This window comes from Hippoglossus hippoglossus, chromosome 15, assembly GCF_009819705.1.
Source record: "Hippoglossus hippoglossus isolate fHipHip1 chromosome 15, fHipHip1.pri, whole genome shotgun sequence".
NCBI classification, from domain to species: Eukaryota; Metazoa; Chordata; class Actinopteri; order Pleuronectiformes; family Pleuronectidae; genus Hippoglossus; species Hippoglossus hippoglossus.
This window is the reverse complement of record NC_047165.1, coordinates 842643-862140: the sequence shown is the minus strand read 5'-3', so window position 1 is coordinate 862140 and position 19498 is coordinate 842643. Positions and strand designations below refer to the sequence as shown.

The 19498-nt window shown below is 43.2% G+C and overlaps 2 protein-coding genes across 2 annotated transcripts in view; one reads left to right on the top strand and one right to left on the bottom strand.

Annotated features, from left to right (window-relative positions):
* Positions 1 to 8198: 8198 nt before the first annotated feature.
* LOC117775576 (high affinity choline transporter 1-like) lies at positions 8199 to 10204 on the bottom strand. The gene is made up of 5 exons (XM_034608878.1): positions 10100 to 10204; positions 9870 to 10023; positions 9158 to 9375; positions 8507 to 9082; positions 8199 to 8416 (listed from the first exon to the last, which is right to left on the bottom strand). Exons 1-4 carry the CDS (start codon positions 10202 to 10204, stop codon positions 8522 to 8524), a joined length of 1038 nt encoding a protein of 345 aa, XP_034464769.1. The 3' UTR covers positions 8199 to 8416; positions 8507 to 8521.
* Positions 10205 to 10923: 719 nt separating this feature from the next.
* The window catches only part of kif20ba (kinesin family member 20Ba), a 48610-nt gene continuing 40035 nt past the window's right edge, over positions 10924 to 19498 (top strand). The window contains exons 1-12 of the mRNA XM_034608877.1: positions 10924 to 11075; positions 12634 to 12742; positions 14642 to 14731; positions 14817 to 14933; positions 15076 to 15214; positions 15715 to 15899; positions 16793 to 16847; positions 17237 to 17443; positions 17734 to 17845; positions 17990 to 18055; positions 18191 to 18337; positions 19262 to 19424. Coding sequence (XP_034464768.1) covers positions 12635 to 12742; positions 14642 to 14731; positions 14817 to 14933; positions 15076 to 15214; positions 15715 to 15899; positions 16793 to 16847; positions 17237 to 17443; positions 17734 to 17845; positions 17990 to 18055; positions 18191 to 18337; positions 19262 to 19424 — 1389 coding nt within the window. The 5' untranslated portion in view covers positions 10924 to 11075; position 12634. The remainder of the gene's footprint in view (positions 11076 to 12633; positions 12743 to 14641; positions 14732 to 14816; positions 14934 to 15075; positions 15215 to 15714; positions 15900 to 16792; positions 16848 to 17236; positions 17444 to 17733; positions 17846 to 17989; positions 18056 to 18190; positions 18338 to 19261; positions 19425 to 19498) is intronic.

The following is a 19498-nucleotide window of genomic DNA, read 5'->3' as shown; positions in this document are numbered from 1 at the left end:
TACTTTGAATTCTTCGTTACCTGTTTCATTTTGAAACTTTGTTCTTTGTGTATCTCTCTCGCTTTACTTTCTGTCTTTGTCCTGTTTCCCATTGTTGTGTTTGTCTCCATCTTTTCCTCATGTGTTTCACCTGTGGTCTATTATCTCTGCCTCCTCTGTGTGTAGAGTCTTTGTGTTTCTCTTTGTCAGGTTGACTTTTACGTTTGGGTTGTTTCAGTCGTCCTGCTCCTGTGTTTCCTGTTGTCTGTACTTTCAGTTTTGTATCACCTGAGTTCTTTTGCCATCCTTCTACGTGTGAGACAGTTTTTATATATATATATATATATATATCAACTACTTGCTGTATATCTTGTTTGTCTGTATTTGGATCCAGCTCAGCAAATTTCTAAGTACACCTAGAGACAGGTGGTCATTTACTGAGCTTGTGACTTCTTGCTTTCCCCTCCCTTGTGTATGCTACATGTTGATATGTGTGTGTGTGTGTGTGTGTGTGTGTGTGTGTGTGTGTGTGTGTGTGTGTGTGTTAGTTTGTCTCCCATCAGAAAAATTCCTAAAAGATTTCTTGATTACGTTTTTACTGAATAACTCTCACTTCTATTACACAAGATAATGTGGCCTCGATGCCCAGATGTAAAAAGCCAACAGAATAAAAACACAACATGCCTCCATACAGCTCCTGTGGTGTCATCCAAGTATCCGGACGCCCTGACATTCATATTGCACTCGAAACGGCGTCATTACATTTCATTGAGCTGACGCTTTCATCCAAAGCGACTCACAATAAGTGCATCAACCATGAGGAGCAAACCCAGAACAACAAGAATCAAGTGACTACATTAGCTTCAAAAAAGCCAAACTACAAAGTGTTGCATGTAAGTGCAACTAAACAGAACGAAACTTTTTTATTTGTTCAGACAAAATGTTTTAATCCAAGTTGTGTTCTGAAGAGATGTGTATTTAGTCTGCTGCGGAAGATGTGTAGACTTTCTGTCCTGATGCCACTGGTAACCAGTGAAGGGAGCGGAGGAGCGGAGGAGTGTGAGTGAATTTAGGTTAAAGACCAGTGGAGCTGCTGCTTTCTGGATGAGATGCAGAGGTTCGGATGGCAGCAGCAGGTAGACCTGCCAGAAGGGGGGTTGCAATAGTCTAGGTGTTAGATGACCAGAGCCTGGACCAGAACCTGGACCAGAGCCTGGACCAGAACCTGGACCAGATCCTGGACCAGAGCCTGGACCAGAACCTGGACCAGAACCTGGACCAGATCCTGGACCAGATCCTGGACCAGAGCCTGGACCAGAACCTGGACCAGAGCCTCGACCTGAACCTGGACCAGAACCTGCACCAGAGCCTGGACCAGAACCTGTGACGCCCTCTGAGTGAGAAGGGGGCGTATTCTCCTGATGTTGTGCAACATGAATCTACAGGAACAGGTTGTTGCAGTAATGTTGGCAGTGAGGGAGAGTTGACTGTTGAGTGTCACACCCAGGTTCCTAGCTGTCTGGGGGGGGGGGGGGGTTACCGCTCTGTGTTTGATTATTGTGTTGTACTTTGAATTCTTCGTTACCTGTTTCATTTTGAAACTTTGTTCTTTGTGTATCTCTCTCGCTTTACTTTCTGTCTTTGTCCTGTTTCCCATTGTTGTGTTTGTCTCCATCTTTTCCTCATGTGTTTCACCTGTGGTCTATTATCTCTGCCTCCTCTGTGTGTAGAGTCTTTGTGTTTCTCTTTGTCAGGTTGACTTTTACGTTTGGGTTGTTTCAGTCGTCCTGTGTTTCCTGTTGTCTGTACTTTCAGTTTTGTATCACCTGAGTTCTTTTGCCATCCTTCTACGTGTGAGACAGTTTTTATGTATATATATATATATATCAACTACTTGCTGTATATCTTGTTTGTCTGTATTTGGATCCAGCTCAGCAAATTTCTAAGTACACCTAGAGACAGGTGGACATTTACTGAGCTTGTGACTTCTTGCTTTCCCCTCCCTTGTGTATGCTACATGTTGATATGAATCTTATTCTGGGTCAGAGAGGACAACACATAATGTAGCTGTAATCAAATGGAAGAGCTTGTTTCAGAATTTGAAGCCAGTATAGACAAGATTGTTTGTCCTGTCTTTTCTAAATAAACCAGCTGCAATGATTCAGTGATCATTTAATCAACTGTATTAAAAGATTATGGTGAAGTGGTTAAAATGAAAGTGTGTAAATACAAAAGATTTTAAGTGCCATCACAGATTAAAATGCCAACAATATGAAGGAGTCATTTCCCACCATTACGATATCTGATTTTGTATCTGTTGGGACCTGGTATTTGTGAACTACAGTTCGGCCTACATGTGTAGTCAAAAGCCTTGAGCACATGTTCTTTGTTCTGGAGACAAACCAGAGCCTCCAGAACTCCATCTCCCAGGGTGCCTCAACGTCACACAGAGGTGTGAAAACCGACCGGGGACACAAGTTTCAACTACTATTGGCCACTCTGGGCCCCATGACCTGTGAGGTCACCGGGCCAATATAAGGCCAGTTCTCCCTCTCTTCATTCTCTTTCAATGCGACCCTCCGAGAGGAGCCCACCTCTCTGTGTGCGCAAGAGGTGCAGCTTTCCACTCACCGAGCGAGGGAAACCTCCTCCAAATCCAAGCTCTACCAACCTTCAAGCAGTGACGCGATGTCCTGCCTGAGAACTTCGAACAGCAACTGAGCTGTACTGCACAGCAGAACCACAAAGACAGGAGCCGCAACCCAGCAAGACGACTTTACTGGACGAACAGCACATCCACCTTTTTTCCCTTTCCATGGACGGGTAACACAACTGGGCTTAATAATTACACTAGGCTAAGCAAAGACTGTTTATTCGATTCCTTGTGATTGTTATATGTTTGATTTGTGTTGCTGTGATATTTTGGTTATAAGTTATTTGAAAGTTAATGTTAGTTATGCTCTTCAGTCTTTCCTTGCAAGCATCTAGTAACTTTCTCTAATTAGGCACCAACACACACACCCACATATCTCAGCACCCATCTCTCTGACCCCCGCTACATGTCGTAAACATTCAAGGGGGGGGGGGGGGGGGGGCTGTTATCTTTGGAGTGGCCAACCACCATTTTGGAAGCACGCTCACTCACACAGACACAGACACACACACACGCATACTAACATACATATCTTTATTTAGTAAGTACACCGTTAGTAATTTGTGTTTTTATACTTTATTATATTCATAATAAATGTTTTTCTTTCATAAAATAATAATATTGCATAATTATGAGTTTTTGCCAACTGTACTCTGCCTCACACGGGGCACCATTATGTTGTGCAATAATGCATTAAACGTGACACCATTTTATGGTAGCACGTTTAATGCATTATTGCACAATCTGTTTTTCATCAGTTTTTCAGCCAATGTGATTCTGGTTATTCTGATTCACACTCCTCCGATAGTGTACGGTTAACTCCCTCTTCACTCCCAAGATGGGACAGAATCCCATCTGACCCCAGGTCTTTGGGAATTAAGTCACCTCCTGATCCTCCACTGACAGAAAGAGGTAACAGCTTCCTAACTTCCCTTCTCTCTGACTCTGACACTGACATTGATGACATATGTAGTTTATCTTCTAGAACACATTGTGCCTCATATGCTTCTCATCCACGGATGCATGACACATTTTTCCGTGCACAACTCTCCAAAGGGGGGACTTCAACATTTCAAGATGTTTTAGCACCCCCCCCCCTCAACCAGAGAGACCTGCAGCAGGTGATGCACGTGCCCGGACCTCACAGTGTCCGCGCTTTGATTTGCTTGAGTTTCTAGCTAAAGATATTGAACAATTTGATCCAGACAACTGTGATAACAATACTGATAATTTCTTTAGGGAACTAGATCTCAGCTTAAGTGATGTGCCAAATGCAACAGAAAGAGAGAAGGTTAGACTTGTGTTAAAAACCAGCTCTACAGCTGTTCACAAGTTAATTCAGTCACTTCCTTCCAGTGTCACAAGTAACTACACAGAGCTCCGTCAAGCACTAGTCGAGGAATTCTCTTCTACTGCTGACGAGATCACATCCATTGTTACAGCATCCCAAATTAAACATTCACGTCGCGAAAATCCCAAGGATTATTTCAGACGTTTGATGCATGTTTATTTTCAGGGAAAGAACACACCAGGCCTAGAAGAAAATCCCACCTTCAAGTCCTTGTTCTTACGTAACTTACATCCATGTACACGCACACATGTTGTACTGATGACACAGCAAGGAAAACCTTCAATGCAGCAGATCAGGAAGATGACACAGGTGGCTTGGGAAACTGTTATCACTTTCAAGGCTACAGTAGGTGCAACCGAGTCCGTCAAAACAAACAGCACGGTGTCAAATTCATCCACAGCCTCAAAACTTCACCCTCAAAACAAAACGAAGGGGGGTGACAACAGGCAGCGTAGGGACACTGAGCGTATCGGCCATGTCCACCCACTTCCCAGAGATAGGCATTCCCACAGTAGAAGCTGTAGGAAACCATACTCTGAAATTCTGGCCCAGACAACTGACCACTACTCAGAAGATGACGACAGCGTCTCTGAGTACAGTTCAAAACATGGTTATGACCGAGCACACAGTGACAGCGCCTCTGAAGTCCTCCTGGACTCTGGCTCCCCAGAGCGTTACGGCCCTGAGCCACGACACAGGCGATTCAGAGCTCGCTCCTCAAGGCCATAACCAACACAGTTCACCCCGGTACTGACAGTCAGTATTAAGTTTCTTGCAGTTAATATGAAAACTGTTTTGTTAACAACAGCAGCAAACTCCAAAAGCTAAATTCTGATTAAACTTATATACCACTGCCAACTTTGTAAATATGTTTGGATCGACTACTTTTCATTCCATAATTAGAATGTAGTCCATACCACACATGTTAGGACATTAGCATATTATTACAGAAACAATGATAGTCATTTGGATTTTGAGACTTTGAAAAATTATGACACCCTTCCCCAGCAAAACCTGCCTGAAGGTTAAAATTGTTAAGTCTGACAGATCAGACTGAGTACTACATTGAGTAGGATCCAAGGAGTGAACAAAACTCTTGGACATTCCAAAAATGACCTTATCATTGTACGTGCCCCTCTCTCTGCATCTTACCGTACAATTTACAATGTCTAATTTTTCCTTTTTCTCCCTAACCTAGTGAAGAGCACAAGTTATTCATATTGTACTGTCATTGTAATCTGAATTATTTGTCTCATTTGAATCTTGCTTAGCCAAACTAGACAGTATAAACAAATGTCCAGATGTTACCATCCAAATGAACTGAATGTTCAAGTTCGCCCTCAGGAACACACGTCAGGTGCGATCCTGAGAACGAAGGGGGGATGTTGAGACCGGGTATTTGTGAACTACAGTTCTGCCTACATGTGTAGTCAAAAGCCTTGAGCACATGTTCTTTGTTCTGGAGACAAACCGGAGCCTCCAGAACTCCGTCTCCCAGGGTGCCTCAACGTCACAAAGAGGTGTGAAAACCGACCGGGGACACAAGTTTCATCTACTATTGGTCACTCTGGGCTCCATGACCCATGAGGTCACCAGGCCAATATAAGCCCAGTTCTCCCTTCCTTCTTTCTCTTTCTACTCAACTCTCCAAGGGGAGAAGTGTGGCTTCTCTAGCTCACTCTTCTTTCTACTCAACCCTCTGAGAGGAGAAGTGTGGCTGTCCAGCTCACTTGCTCTTTTCAACTCATCCTTTCGACTCAACTCTCCGAGAGGAGGTCACCTCTCTTCTCAACTTCAATGGAGGAGAGGTGCAGCTTTCCACTCACCGAGCGAGGGAATCTTCCTTCCAATCCAAGCTCTACCAACCTTCAAGCAGGCCTGACTGGAGCAGACTGCTAAAACCTTCCAAAAGGCAGCGACGCGAGGGCCTGCCTAAGAACCAGCTCAAAAGCTGCATCACACAGCAGAACCACAAAAACAGGAGCCACAAACCAGCAAGACGACTTCACTGGACTTTGAACAGCACCTCCACCTTTTTTCCCTTTTCATGGACTGGTAACACAACTGGGCTTAATAATTATACTAGGCTAAGCAAAGACTGTTCATTCGATTCCATGTGATGTTTATAAGTTTGATTTGTGTTGCTGTGATATTTTGGTTATAAGTTATTTGAAAGTTAATGTTAGTTATGTTATGCTCTTCAGAGTCTTTCTTTGCATGCAACCAGCTACTTTCTCTAATTTGGCACCAACACACACACACACACCCGCTACATGTCGTAAACATACTGGGGGTCCTGTCTTCAAAGTGGCCAGCCGCCATTTTGAAAACACACTCACTCACAAAGACACACAGACACAGACACGCACATGCATACTCACATACACATATTTATATAGTAAGTACACCTTTAGTAATTTTTGTTTTTATACTTTATTATCTTCATAATCAATGTTTTTCTTTCACAAGTGTTGTTTACATTAATGTTGCATAAGTGTGAATTTTGCCAACCTCTACACTGTCAAGAACTCTATATCCTTCAACTTTGCTAACTATATATATGGTAATTTTGGTTATAGTTATTAATTTAATTGTTAATCAGAGTTCCAAATTTGTATTTAGTACTTTCATGAGACTTAATCAATAAATCTTTTCCCTTCCTTTGAAGGGTGGTGCCCCTTTAATCAAGTAAAGTTATTATTTAATATTAATGTTTTTAATCCTTGTGTTGTTCCTGGGTCGGATTGACCCAGAGTGTGTGTGTGTCTGGGTGTGTGTGTCTGTGCGTGCGTGCGTGCGTGTGTGTGTGTGATCATCCACAAGCCCTGGCCGGTTAGGGTTAGGGTTAGGGTGACCCAAGGATTGTCATTATCCAATTCTCCTGAGGGGTCATTTAGACCCACACCTGATTCCAGTTGTAATCTAGGGGGGTACATTAGACCCACAGTTAGGCCGGTGTGCCATTCTCCGTGTGCCACCCTCTCTGACCATGGCACGATGTCACGTCAGGAGCGTTTCACCAGAGAACAGGTTCTCCAACAGCTATTCTCCCAGCAACCATCCTCTGAACCCGAAGAGGACGCGAAAGAGCCAGACCGAGAAGCGGATGGACAAGGAGATGGAGAAGCAGACCGAGAAGCAGACAGAAAAGCAGACCGAGAAGAAGTCGTGGGTGGCCTGCGATGCAAAATCCAGCTACGCTTGGAAGATGCAAGTGTACACCGGAAAGCCGAGCGGCAGACGCCCAGAACGGAACCAGGGGTTGCGGGTAGTGCTCGATGTAACGGAGGGACTGCACGGTCGTAACGTCACGTGCGACAATTACTTCACCTCCTACGAACTCGCGCGGCAGCTCCTGGAGAGGAAGATCACCGTGGTCGGCACTGTTCAGAAGAACAAGCCCGAGCTCCCGACCGGGCTGCTCGCGGTCAAGGGAAGAGAGGTGTTCTCATCCAAGTTCGCATTCACGCCCACTGCCACTCTGCTGTCCTACATCTCAAAGAAAAACAGGAACGTGGTGCTCCTGAGCACGCGGCATGCCGAGGCCGACGTCAGCGACCGCGAGGACGGGAAACCGGTCATCGTCCTGGACTACAACCGCAACAAAGGTGGCGTGGACAACCTAGACAAGGTGATCGGAACGTACAGCTGCAGGAGGATGACCGCGCGCTGGCCCCTGGTCGTTTTTCACAACATTCTCAACATTCTCAACGAACACGGCAAGCGGAACAAGCGGAGGGTGTTCCTAGAGCAGCTGGGAAAGGCTCTCGTGACTATGTTCATCCCCCGCACGGAAGCGTCCGCCGCGGTTGTGAAGGCTGTAAAAGCCGCCGCCGCCGCACAGAGAGCTCTTTGTTTTTTCATTACTGTTGCATCAGTGAATTTTGCCAACCTCTACACTGTCAAGAACTCTATATCCTTCAACTTAGCTAACTATCTATATGGTAATTTTGGTTACAGTTATTCATTTAATTGTTAATCAGAGTTCCAAATTTGTAGTTAGTACTTTTATGAGACTTAATCAATAAATTGGCTATCTTTTCCCTTCCTTTGAAGAATGGTGCCCTGAGGTAACTTTAATCAATTAAAGTTATTATTTAATATTAATATTTGTAATATTAATATTCAATATATTATTTTGATATTTTGAAATTTGTTGAATGCCGAAAGGCACACCATTTTATGGTATCATGTTTAATGCATTATTGCACAACATATCTCACCATAACACTTTACATCATAATAGACACACAACATGGTGAGATCACAATCTTTGTAGTTCAGTAGATCTCGCTGTCATTTGTCCCAGTATAAACAAAGAACCCAATAAAGGACCAAAGTTGCAATAAGAACTTATTTTAATGAAAGAAAGTCAATCTTGATGAACTGTAGACAAATGTGCTCAGTGAACTGGTGCCATCTATGTCCACTTTTCTGAATACCCCTGTGTTTTGGATGCAGACGTCTCCATGGGGATGTAGGATGTGATAGAACTTCCTGGTCTGTGTTAGATTTCAAACAACAGATATTCAGGGACTCTAACACTCTGAGCTAATCATTGGCTCTGAGGCCTCAGTCTGAGGACATGTGTTATCCAGTGTCTCTTTCTCATTGTCTTCTTTGGCCCCATGTACCAGTGTCAGCTCTCGTGCTGATTGCTGGACTTTCACCTTGAACACGTCACACTTCTCAGGTAACAGGCCTTTGTTGAAGAGCACAGACGTCAGATAGGAGAACAACACGATGGCAGCAATGGCAGACAGCATGGAGATGGTCTTAACTGGAGCGTACTGGACATGAACTCCATCCTCTAGAACACATCCTGGGAAGTGGAGGACAACTGGCAGCCCGAGTGATGGGAGTCCACTGAGAACTCTGAGCACCAATCCCACCACACAGCCCATAACAGCTCCGTAACCATTGGAGATATTGACGAAGAGGACGCAGACCAGTTGAGGGAAGATTATGACGTAGGCCACTTCAGCACTAAGAATCCAGAAGAGTAAGACACTGTTTTTCTGGCTGGTTAGTGATGTACCAACCAAACCCACGACCATCACAGCAACTCGGATCACCCACTGAATCTCTCTGTCTGATGCCTGGAGAAAAAGTAGAGAGGAGGAGGTGAAGAGGTTTGAGATACTAACTCTTATCTTATAATTCAATGTTCTCACCTGTGGCCTCAGGATGTTCTTGTATATGTTGGAGGTGAAGACAGAAGCAGCAGAAATCAAACCAGAATCAGCAGATGACATCACAGCAGCAGCAACACATCCAGTTCCGATTATGGAGATGAAGGACGGGGTGAGGTGCTGTAATGTGAGGGGCAGGACTTGAGCTGCTTCCCCACGTTCATATGGAAATGGAGAACCATAAGACGTCAGGTTCCAATCTGAGGAGCAGACCAAAGAAAATTCGTACAAAAGTAAAACATTACAGTGGACACCGTATAAAGTGATCAAGGACAAAGTAATCAACCGTCCAAATCGTCAACAGAATCGCTCCTATTCAAAGGCTGGTTAAAGAACTTGGTTATAGTGATCAAGTAGTCTGCTTACAGTGATCATTTGGTCTTTTTATGTTTGGACAGTAAAATAGTTGTTTGTTTACAGTTGACTCTCCTGCACTAAGGACTGTGACTCAGCTCTTTGTTTTATATGGTAATGGATCAACCTTGGTTTCAAAACCCACTGTTTAGTACACAAATCAACAAAAGGTCACCTTGCTCTCTACCTGCTCACTAAGTTATGCAAAGATGTTGCTCCTTGGTTTCCTGTGATTTAACTATTGATTTAACATGTTTTGTTCTTTCCGTAACATTAAATACAACAGATAAGTGGATGTAAGATGTCACAGTTTACTTAAGTATGTAGAAGTTGTCAGTACCTGTAGATGCAGCAGCTGCCCCAAGCAGTATTGGAGGTGTTCCAAACACAAGTATGACGAAAGCAGCGACAAAGCACGAGAGCTTAGCTGTGGCTAATGAAGAAGCTGCCAACGTCCTCTGGTGTAAATACTGAAATCCCAGACTTCCCAGTGCCTTGAAAATGAAACAGATTTAAAATATGAGTCATGTGTCTTTATCTTGAGGATTTCTCTCAACACCAGTGAAGTACATTTGACATCAGCCACAGTTTTGCTCCCAGCAGAGTGTAGATGATGACAACTGCAGCAGAGATCCAGATACACAGAGTGTAGGGCAAATCCAGGACCACACTCATGGTGCCTCCTGTTAAACACCTTGTATCAGTGGAATTCTACTTATATACAGTCTGTACAAGTATCACTGACTCATATTCCTTCAAATACATTTATTTTAAACCTTCAAGCAGGAATTCACTTTATTCATGTTCAAGAACCAGGAGTTTGAGACCTTTCTGTGAGAAAAACATCAACTTGTCTTACTCACTGAACTTATTTCCCCTGACATATTCACAAGTCATATTAAACATTGTTGTTGTTTAGCCCACTCTCCTGTTTCACTAAACCAGTTACCATAAACGTATCACTGGTTTGGAACCATTACAATATCTTCAGATTTCCGACCAGAAGACGTTCCTGAACGCATCAAAGGAAGGACGCATGCGCCGTCCCGTCTTGAATCCTATTGGTCCGTTTCAAACTCTCACGCGCCAGTCGTGTTGTTGTGGATCTTCGCGGTTGTTTGCGCTGAATGGAGGAAGTGGAGAGCGGCAGCTCGTGGAGGCACTTCCGGTGGTAACAGAACCTGCCAGTGATTGTAAAGGCAGCTGGTCGAGGCAGCTTCACTGCTGCCACCCGGTTGGTTGGTGACTCGCTCCCTGAGATTTAATCATGATTCATAAATGTTTATCAGCGTGTTTCTGTTTTGAGCACCAAGAACACTTATCTCTATTTCCCCACCTGTGGAACATGCTCGTTTATGTGGCTGATTTGTGATTCTGCTTGTTTAAACAACAGTGGGGCATCAAAGGCAGCTGCGTTTACAATCAGTGGCAGTTTCTGTTGACACCGGAAGTGCCTCTGCGAGCTGCCGCTGCCACGATGTGAGTTTGCCTTTACTGGAGAAAGTGTGTCCGTCTCCGGAGCTCATGTCCCGGGTCACACTGTCAGGTGAGGGTCGCTAGTCACAGCCATGTGTCAAATAACCTGTGGACAGTGGTTAGGTAGCTGGTTAGCGTTAGCTTGGCTAATGAAGAACTGTTGACAGCAGCTGTCGATGATAAACGAAGCAGTTAGCATCCAGCAGTTAGCATCCAGCAGTTAGCTTCCAGCAGTTAGCTTGAGCTCAGGACGTGTAGTTCTCCGTGTTTCACGTTATTCACGATGAATCTTTGTCCTGCACGTTAACCACGTATTTGAACGACACTACACAAAACTCCACGTCCAGGTAGACAGATGCTGAAACCAACTCCGGTGTCAAAGCGACTTGGCAGCCTGTTGAAGCTGCAGGATCTGGTTTCACATCTGATCTGGAGCAACCTGTTGGTCGGTGGGTTTCTCCCTCGAGGCTGAAGCGCTGCATCAGGCTCATTGATCAGAGGCGACACTAGTGCTTTGCCTTTACTGCCAAGTTAGTTAACAAATATAAAGAATTGCGTTTTGTGCAAGAAAAAATATAACATGTTTACAAATGTAGCAGACAATAGAAAATGTCACAAGAAGTAGACAAATATTGTTTGTGCAATATGTTCTGCAGCTGCTGTATCACTTTGTATCAATTCCCCCCATCGGGACAAAGTATATTTGATTTGATTTGGGAAAATAATTGTGCAATATGTTGTAAAAACTAGAACAGGATTGGAATGATTTGTACATTTGTTTGTCCAGTATCCTTTTTCATATGTAGAGATGTTGAACATGATTTATTGCTCTGACTGAAATATGGACACAATACATATATCATAATATCTATTGTATGGTGTTATACATTTTAGTATATGAATGAACTATTGAACTATTCTATTGTTACCTTTCTAATTTTCCATTTGTTTAACAGTATTAATAATACTACAAATAATAGAAGTAAGATTAGTAATGTGCGCATAGTTCATATATATTTAACATCCTAGTCTGAACCATATACGTTGCACTGTATAATATTACATCACAATGTGACTCCTTGCTGCTATTTAATCATCCTCATTCTGTCACTTTGAGATGGTTTCCACCACCAGTGGATGTGCTGCCTTCATTTTGTGCACTGTTGTAATTTAGGGTTTATTATCCTCATGGGGATCAATAAAGTATTCTCTGTTTATAGTAATATAAAAATATAACGGTTATCTGTTTATTGACTTAGTTTTACTTGAATCAGTAGATTTTATTTATCTTTTAATTGTCTGTGCACATTTGATACTAATGTCATTTTAACTGAATTTTTAAACTTAAATGACTCCATTATGCACTTTATTTATTAGAACGCAGATCATCGCCCTAAAGGTGCCACTGTTTTATCTATATATTTTATTTGTCAAGGTTTCTACATTGATTTGGGGATTCCTTAATTTTTGAAAGCAAAGACAGAATATAGAAACATTATTAAAAAAATAATTTAGCTGAAATTTTTGGTTAAAGTCATTCAGATTGTAATATCTATACAAGGCTCAGGATTTATTGTTCTATCGTCAGATTGTATTTTGAGTGTTGAATCTTCTCTTTGTTGTTCCAGGATGATGGAGTCAAGCCTAAACAACAAGGCAGAGAGAAGAGAGCAGCTCGACGCAGACGAGCTGAAGGGCGACGACTCATCAGAATTCAGCACTTTACCAAACTCACAGGTAAAAGGAAAAAGAAATTAACAAGTGAAGGAAAAGAAAACATTGATGGATGAGTTCATAAATTCAATTTACTCAAGTATCACAGATTTTACTCAAAATATAACAAATAAAGTTTTATGCATAATTAGCAGCAGGTTGTCGGGTCCGACTCGTTCAAACAGGAACATGTGGGAACATCAGGCGAGGGGCGGAGCCTGTAGAGCAGCAGGGGCGGAGCCTGTAGAGCAGCAGGAGGCCGGACATGACGTATAAACTCTGCTGTGGAAAGATCAGTGTTGTTGTTTACAGCTCATCCACACCGGCGTCGGCCCTCATCACCAGAAGATCTGGAACCTCCTCAGAGATCTTAATAGGGGGCTGCAGGAAAAGTTCCACTAAATGTCCAGAGCAACTGACTCTGACATTTGCATTTTCACACACAGCCTGTCCAGAACATTTCTGGAACATGTCAAGAGTTCAGTTGATGTCAGCAGCTGCAGTGAACTGAAAGCCTCCACAGGTTAACATACCTGGGAAAGGTAGAGCCTGTTGAAAGAGTTCTGTCTGTATGACGTCTATTCATGTCTAATACAGTACTTGTTCCTGTTGTTTGGTGTGAATGTCAAAGTACACTGACTCTGACTAGAGCCCCCCCTCACCTTCAGACGACGGCACTGGCAGGACCAGATTTACACTCACTACAGTTACTGGTGTGTTAAGGTTGTGATGCCAGGGAGGAGCGCAGGGGGGGGGGGGCTTTCACACATACATGAAGAATACCAGGGCCAATCAGAGGCAGAGGAGGGGTGGCTCTGAGCAGAATGTGGGCAGAACCCCCCCCACACAAAGACGGAGGTGGGCGCACCAGAGGGACCAAAGCAAACGTTTAGTTGAACTTGACAGATGAGTACAAGAGGCTATGGCTGCAGCCATCGAGTAATCGAGGGTTCTATCAGTTATTCCATCAGTTAATCGAGTAATCAGATACATTTTATTTTGCCTTATTACATAAATATGCAAAAGAAGCAAAAGACACGACTCTTAAAATAAACAAACCAACATTTTCATTGGTTAAATTGCAAACTAAACCTTTTTAGTACCATCTGGTTTTCTCAACATTTTCTGGTATGTAAAAACAAACAAATAAAATACAAGTATTACAATGTCAAATTTCTTTTTAACAAAATAGGTATACAACTTAAAACTAAGGCGTAAATTCAGAAAACCCTCTCTTCTAATAGTACACTTGGTGGTTGGGTGGTGGAGCTGCCACAGTTGTGTTGGGTGTTACAGCTTTTCAGACATGTACTGATTATATCACTTGCCCACAGCGCCATTTTGATTTAGTTTTAATATAGACATAAGAAGCTATTTTGATCGTTTGTGGAACAACGACGCTGCACTGGATGAGTAGAGCTCAAAGCGTCTGTTCCGAGCAGAGTTTTGTCACTTGACCGACACGACACGGAGGAATTGGTGTCAAAAGACGTTGAAAAAAGTTCCTGATGTCGTAAAACCCGTCAATATAGACACAACACAGACGGACGTGTCCAAGTGAAGTTTGTCAGCAGGATTATGCAAAAACTGCTGAACAGATTAACAGTAAATTGATGAGACATGAGAGAAAGAACTCATTACAATTTGGGGTGGATGCAGGATTTTTTTTAAATTTAACAGCGCTTGATTTCTCAGAGAATAATTCCTGGATCTTGATGAAAAACATTATTTTACAGAACTGATATGAGTGTGTGTGTGATTTGGTGCAGCTTGATTGAATTGCAGGAGGCTGTTTGCAGAAGTTTGAGCTCTACCAGATCCATCTGTTTTCACTATGTCTCTGAGCCACTGACACGTTGTTGACTAATCCAGATGTGAGCTTCAATCTAAAGTCCAAAAATGTGTCCTATGCTTTTCCTGCAGCATTCCAGCATCGAGGAGAGAGACCACCTTCAGGTCTTCCTCCGAATCCGACCCTTCACCTCAGCAGAGAGAAGTAACGGAGAGTCACTGGTAAAATAAAGAAACAGGCACTCGTATGCAGGGAGTTGATTCTGTGGAATAGTTGTTTTTTAGTTAATCAGCTGTTTTTTTACAGGATTGTGTTGCCATCGAGTTTCCTGACACAGTCCTGCTGAAGCCTCCATGTTTGTCGCTCTCGGCGAGCGTTGACAAATCACTTCCACAGACTGGACAACGCTTCCAGTTCTCTCAGGTCGGTTCCTCGGGCAGACTAGGAAGCCACAGGCAGATTTATCTTCTTCCACAGACTTGTTTTGATTTCTTCTTCTTCTTCCATTAAACACACTTGAAAGTATCCACTGATTATTTCTGAGCTTGTTTCCTTCTTTCCTCAGGTGTACGGTCCTGAGGCGACGCAGAGAGAGCTGTTTGAAGGCACAGTGAAGAACTTAGTGAAAAATGTTCTTGAAGGAGAAAACTCGCTGGTTTTCACTTACGGAGTCACCAACGCTGGGAAGACCTTCACCTTCTTAGGTCTGTTCCTCTCCCTCGATCATTTACACCCTGTGTAGACCTGGTGTTAACCTCTGTCCTGAGTGGTCAGTGCTAAGTTCAAGTCCGAATGCACCTGAATGCATCCTGAAATCTGAGCACTCATAGGTGCTTTCACAATGCAAATGACGGACTGCAGACTCAGCTGACATCTCTGACCCACTGCAATTTAAATGTATTTGTGCTTTTTATGCTTCTCATTGACCACATGTTGATTTGAGATGACAAATGTTTATTTACATGCAGGAAGTGAGATGTGATCACAGGAGACACATTGAGGACGGATGGTAATACCAGGTGTGAATAGGGCCTTAGACGGTGCTACAACGGTTAAACAATATTGTGACAGTTTGAGATGTCTCAGGAGAAAGTGATCTTGAGATCAGCAGCTTCTTTCAAGCACTTAGTTTGATTCAGATGTTTGAGTTTAATGATGAAGAGGAGGAGGAACATAACATGACCACATACTCTTGTCCCTCCAGGTCCAGATGCTGATGCAGGGATCCTGCCCAGGTCTCTTGACGTCATCTTCAGTAGCATCGATAAGCAGGTTTTCGCCGGGACGACCATCAAACCTCATCACTGCAGAGATTTCACCGGACTCAGTGCAGAGCAGCAGGTGGAGGAGACGGTGTTCAAGAGAAACCTCTTCAGGCAACTGAAAGAAGTAACTGCTCTATTCACCTGTTTGAGACAAGGCTGCTTGAAACTAACTAGGTCAAACCACACACCGTAAACAAAGATGGACGACATGACGGCTCACAATTGTGAATACAAATGCTCTTGATCGCCCCCTGGTGGCCGGTTGCAGTATAGGTCTAATACTCCTCCATGTTGGCAGACGGAACATGGACCAAACAAAAAAAATCGAAGTAGACATCTCACTGATGATTGCTCAAGTGTTTCTGATCAGTTTGGTTTGAATTAATTATTTGATGATATAAAAACGGCTGAGATGTCATGATTGACAGCTGAGACTGACTCCTGATTGGTCGAAATCCTGTAAGAGCAGGACTTTACTACCATGGCTCCACTTCACGATTACTGCTGCACAGACTCTGAATCTAAATGATGTCATCACCACAAGTTAGCAGCGTTAGTATCGAGTTCGTATTTTACCATAGTTTCTGTACAAGAGACGCGTCGTCCATCCTTAGTCAGCGGCTCAAATACTGTCTCGTGTCTACAGGTGAAAGTCTGTCCACCTGCCGGCCATGAACGACCATGTTCTCCTCGTCCCGTCATTGGTCTCAGTTTTTCTCCAGTTTTTCAAACTTTAAAAAATCGATTATAATTGTCTATGAAACTGCATGAACTCTATTCCATTATTAGGCCTCTTAAGTTTTTGCTCGTCCTTTGCTTCAGGTCAGTGAAGTAAAAGTGAACTTCACTCTCACTGTTACATAAACTGTTAAAGCTTCAGAACTGCAGCTGAGGAGAACCTGCCTGTTCCCACGGTTTCCTTCCTTGCATCTTCATACTAATGACTCTTATCAAGCGCTGACATTGCCCCTGGAATTGTTCGTTAAATAAACCTGCTGTTTACTATTTGTCTTTTAGAGTGACAGGAGCAATGCCAGCCTGTTGAACTCGACCACCAAGACGCTCATTGAAGGTAGATGTGTTTGTTTTATCTATTTGTTGAAAGTGTAACTTCATCCTTAAGTGTCTCAAAAAGATACCTTTAGAATGTAGTGCTGGGAGGCGAAGGCAGTAGAGGGGTCTCACCTTCAGTTTCCTGACGGACCACAGCCGTCCCGAGCGAGATGAGTCCAAGATGGTTTGAAACACTCGGTGCCATTAGGAGCCATATTCAACATAAATGCAGTTTTTTTTTATAAATGTACAATTAAAACCAATATAGATGTGTGTCATCAAAGTTTATAAACGGCTCAAACACACATTGAACAGTAATCATTGTAATTAGCTTTATTCTTTATAAAATGTATTAGAGAATGTGTTATGTTGTGTGTTGCTGCTGTTACTGATTAGTTTTCTCTGAAGGTGCCTCCATCCTCGGGACGACTGTGGCTGCAGAGGACAAAATCAGCCTGGGTCTGCAAACGCACGCTAAGTTCTCTGTTTGGGTTTCCTTCTGTGAAATCTACAATGAGAACATTCACGACCTCCTGGAGGTGGCCTCCAGCGGGGCCCTGAGGAGGACGGTACTGCGTCTGTCACAGGATGTCAGCGGCAATACCTTTGTCAAAGGTTCGTCGAGCCGGTTTAATGAAATGACTTCATATGTGATGTTTAATGAGATGCGGCAGGTTCACTCTTGTGGCACCTGCTGCTTATTAATAAATCATTTTTTGAAGGGACGTGTCACAGAACATGTTAATCAAACCATCAGGAGGTTTGGATTCCGGTTTTCCACTTGGCAGTGTTGGCTGACGCTAGTAAAAGTTTGGAGAATTCTTTAACTCCTGCTAGTGTGCCTGATGTGTAGAAAAACAACAGAGGACCTTTTATATAAATATCTTTGTGTATTTTGTATTTAGATCTGCGCTGGGTTCAGGTCAACAGTGCAGAAGAGGCGTACACGGTGATGAAGCTGGGGAAGAGGAACCAGAGCTTCTCCTCCACCCGACTCAACCACCTGTCCAGCCGGAGGTGAGGAACGAGGCAGCAGCGTTGTCTCTGTGAAAGACGTTTTATCGACTAACCGTGAATCGGTCCGACTCTCCTCTTAAGTTTGTGTTTACACCATTTTGATATAAAGTTGATGAAATATATGTTTTGTCTGTCTCTCTACAGCCACAGTATTTTCACCATTCGCATTTTGAGGATTGACGCTATTGGGAAGGTCCCCATAGTCAGTGAGTGAGTAAAACTTAAGATTTAACAGGAAGGCTGGAAAAACTCGTGTGCAGAATGAAATTAAGCATGAAATGTTGAACATGAAGGTTTATTGTGAGGGACCATGTTGTTCATGTAGATTAATTTATTTGTCATCAGGTTGTGTCTGTGTGACCTCGCCGGCTCGGAGAGATGCGCCAAGACTCAGAATAAAGGAGAGCGTCTGAAAGAAGCTGGAAACATCAACACGTCACTGCTCATCCTGGGAAAATGCATCAATGCACTGCGGCACAATCAGCAGGCCAAGTGAGATTATTACCTCTGTCGTAGAAGAGGGAGCAAATTGCCGGGTCGGAAACTAAACCGGCAGCTGCTGCAGCTCAGGCCTCTGTACACCAGCTTTTTTACATAACTTTATTTATTTATAAGGTTAACACACATTACCCCTTTGACCCTAAAGCTCTGAATAAAAACTCATTCTAAAACCTGAGGGTTTTCTGAAGAGCTGGCAGAAAACTATAATTTCTCAAACTCTGAAGCAGATAGACATGAAATGAAATGTGAAAAAAACCCCTTGCTTACATTGTAAATCATTCCATAAACGTGATGAACATAAAAAAAACAACATCAATAAAGTCGCAAACTTGCCAGGACCCCAACGTCTTCCTCCTCCGACATGTCTCTTACCGACTGAGTCGGGATCAGCAGGAACAGCGTCTGAATCTTCCTCATTGTTGTTTTCATCAATGAAACTCTGCTGCTCCAATATCGCTCCCCCCTCTTAGCGCTAACAACTACCTTTCAGTGAATCATGAATTTCATCAGTCACATGTCCTGAAAATGATGACATAGTGATCCGGTTCTAAAGGAAGAAGCACGCAAACGTCGAGCCTTGTCTTAAAGGTATATAGACGCACATGTTGCATCTGATCTTAATGGGTTAATCATACATTTCTGTTCTAGGCCAGTGTTAGCGAGCTGGCTAAGTCTCAACTTCAGGTCTTTGGTAGAATGCTAAAAACAGGAAACATTAGGAACAGACCCGACTCGAGTAGAATATCTTGTTGTCTGTCTTCAAAATGGGTTTCTGCATTTTTAAACCATTCAAAGAAAATGATTCATACTTAATCCTTCACTTCAGCTTCATGAGTGAAGCAATTCAAAACCTAACAAAGGTTAAAAATGCACAAAATATCAAAGCCAACTAAACCGAACCTTTCCCCCCCTCAGGCTGCTTCAGCATGTTCCCTTCAGAGAGAGTAAGCTGACCCACTACCTGCAGAGCTTCTTCTGTGGCCGAGGCAAAGTCTGCATGATAGTCAACATCAACCAGTGCGCCTCCATGTACGACGAGACCCTCAACGTCCTCAAATTCTCTGCCGTGGCACAGAAGGTGCATTTTCTCAACTCCATTTATTTTCTATGAAAAACCAAACTACCACTACATCATCAGACTTATGTATTAAC

Bases quoted from the DNA above. Each gene is read 5' to 3' on its own strand.
- LOC117775576 (XM_034608878.1), bottom strand. From the start codon at position 10,204: ATGAGTGTGGTCCTGGATTTGCCCTACACTCTGTGTATCTGGATCTCT. The intron at 9,376-9,869 runs GTACTGACAACT...TCTGCTCCTCAG, and splicing joins GGCAGCTGCTGCATCTACAG to ATTGGAACCTGACGTCTTAT. The intron at 9,083-9,157 runs GTGAGAACATTG...CTTTTTCTCCAG, and splicing joins AGAACATCCTGAGGCCACAG to GCATCAGACAGAGAGATTCA.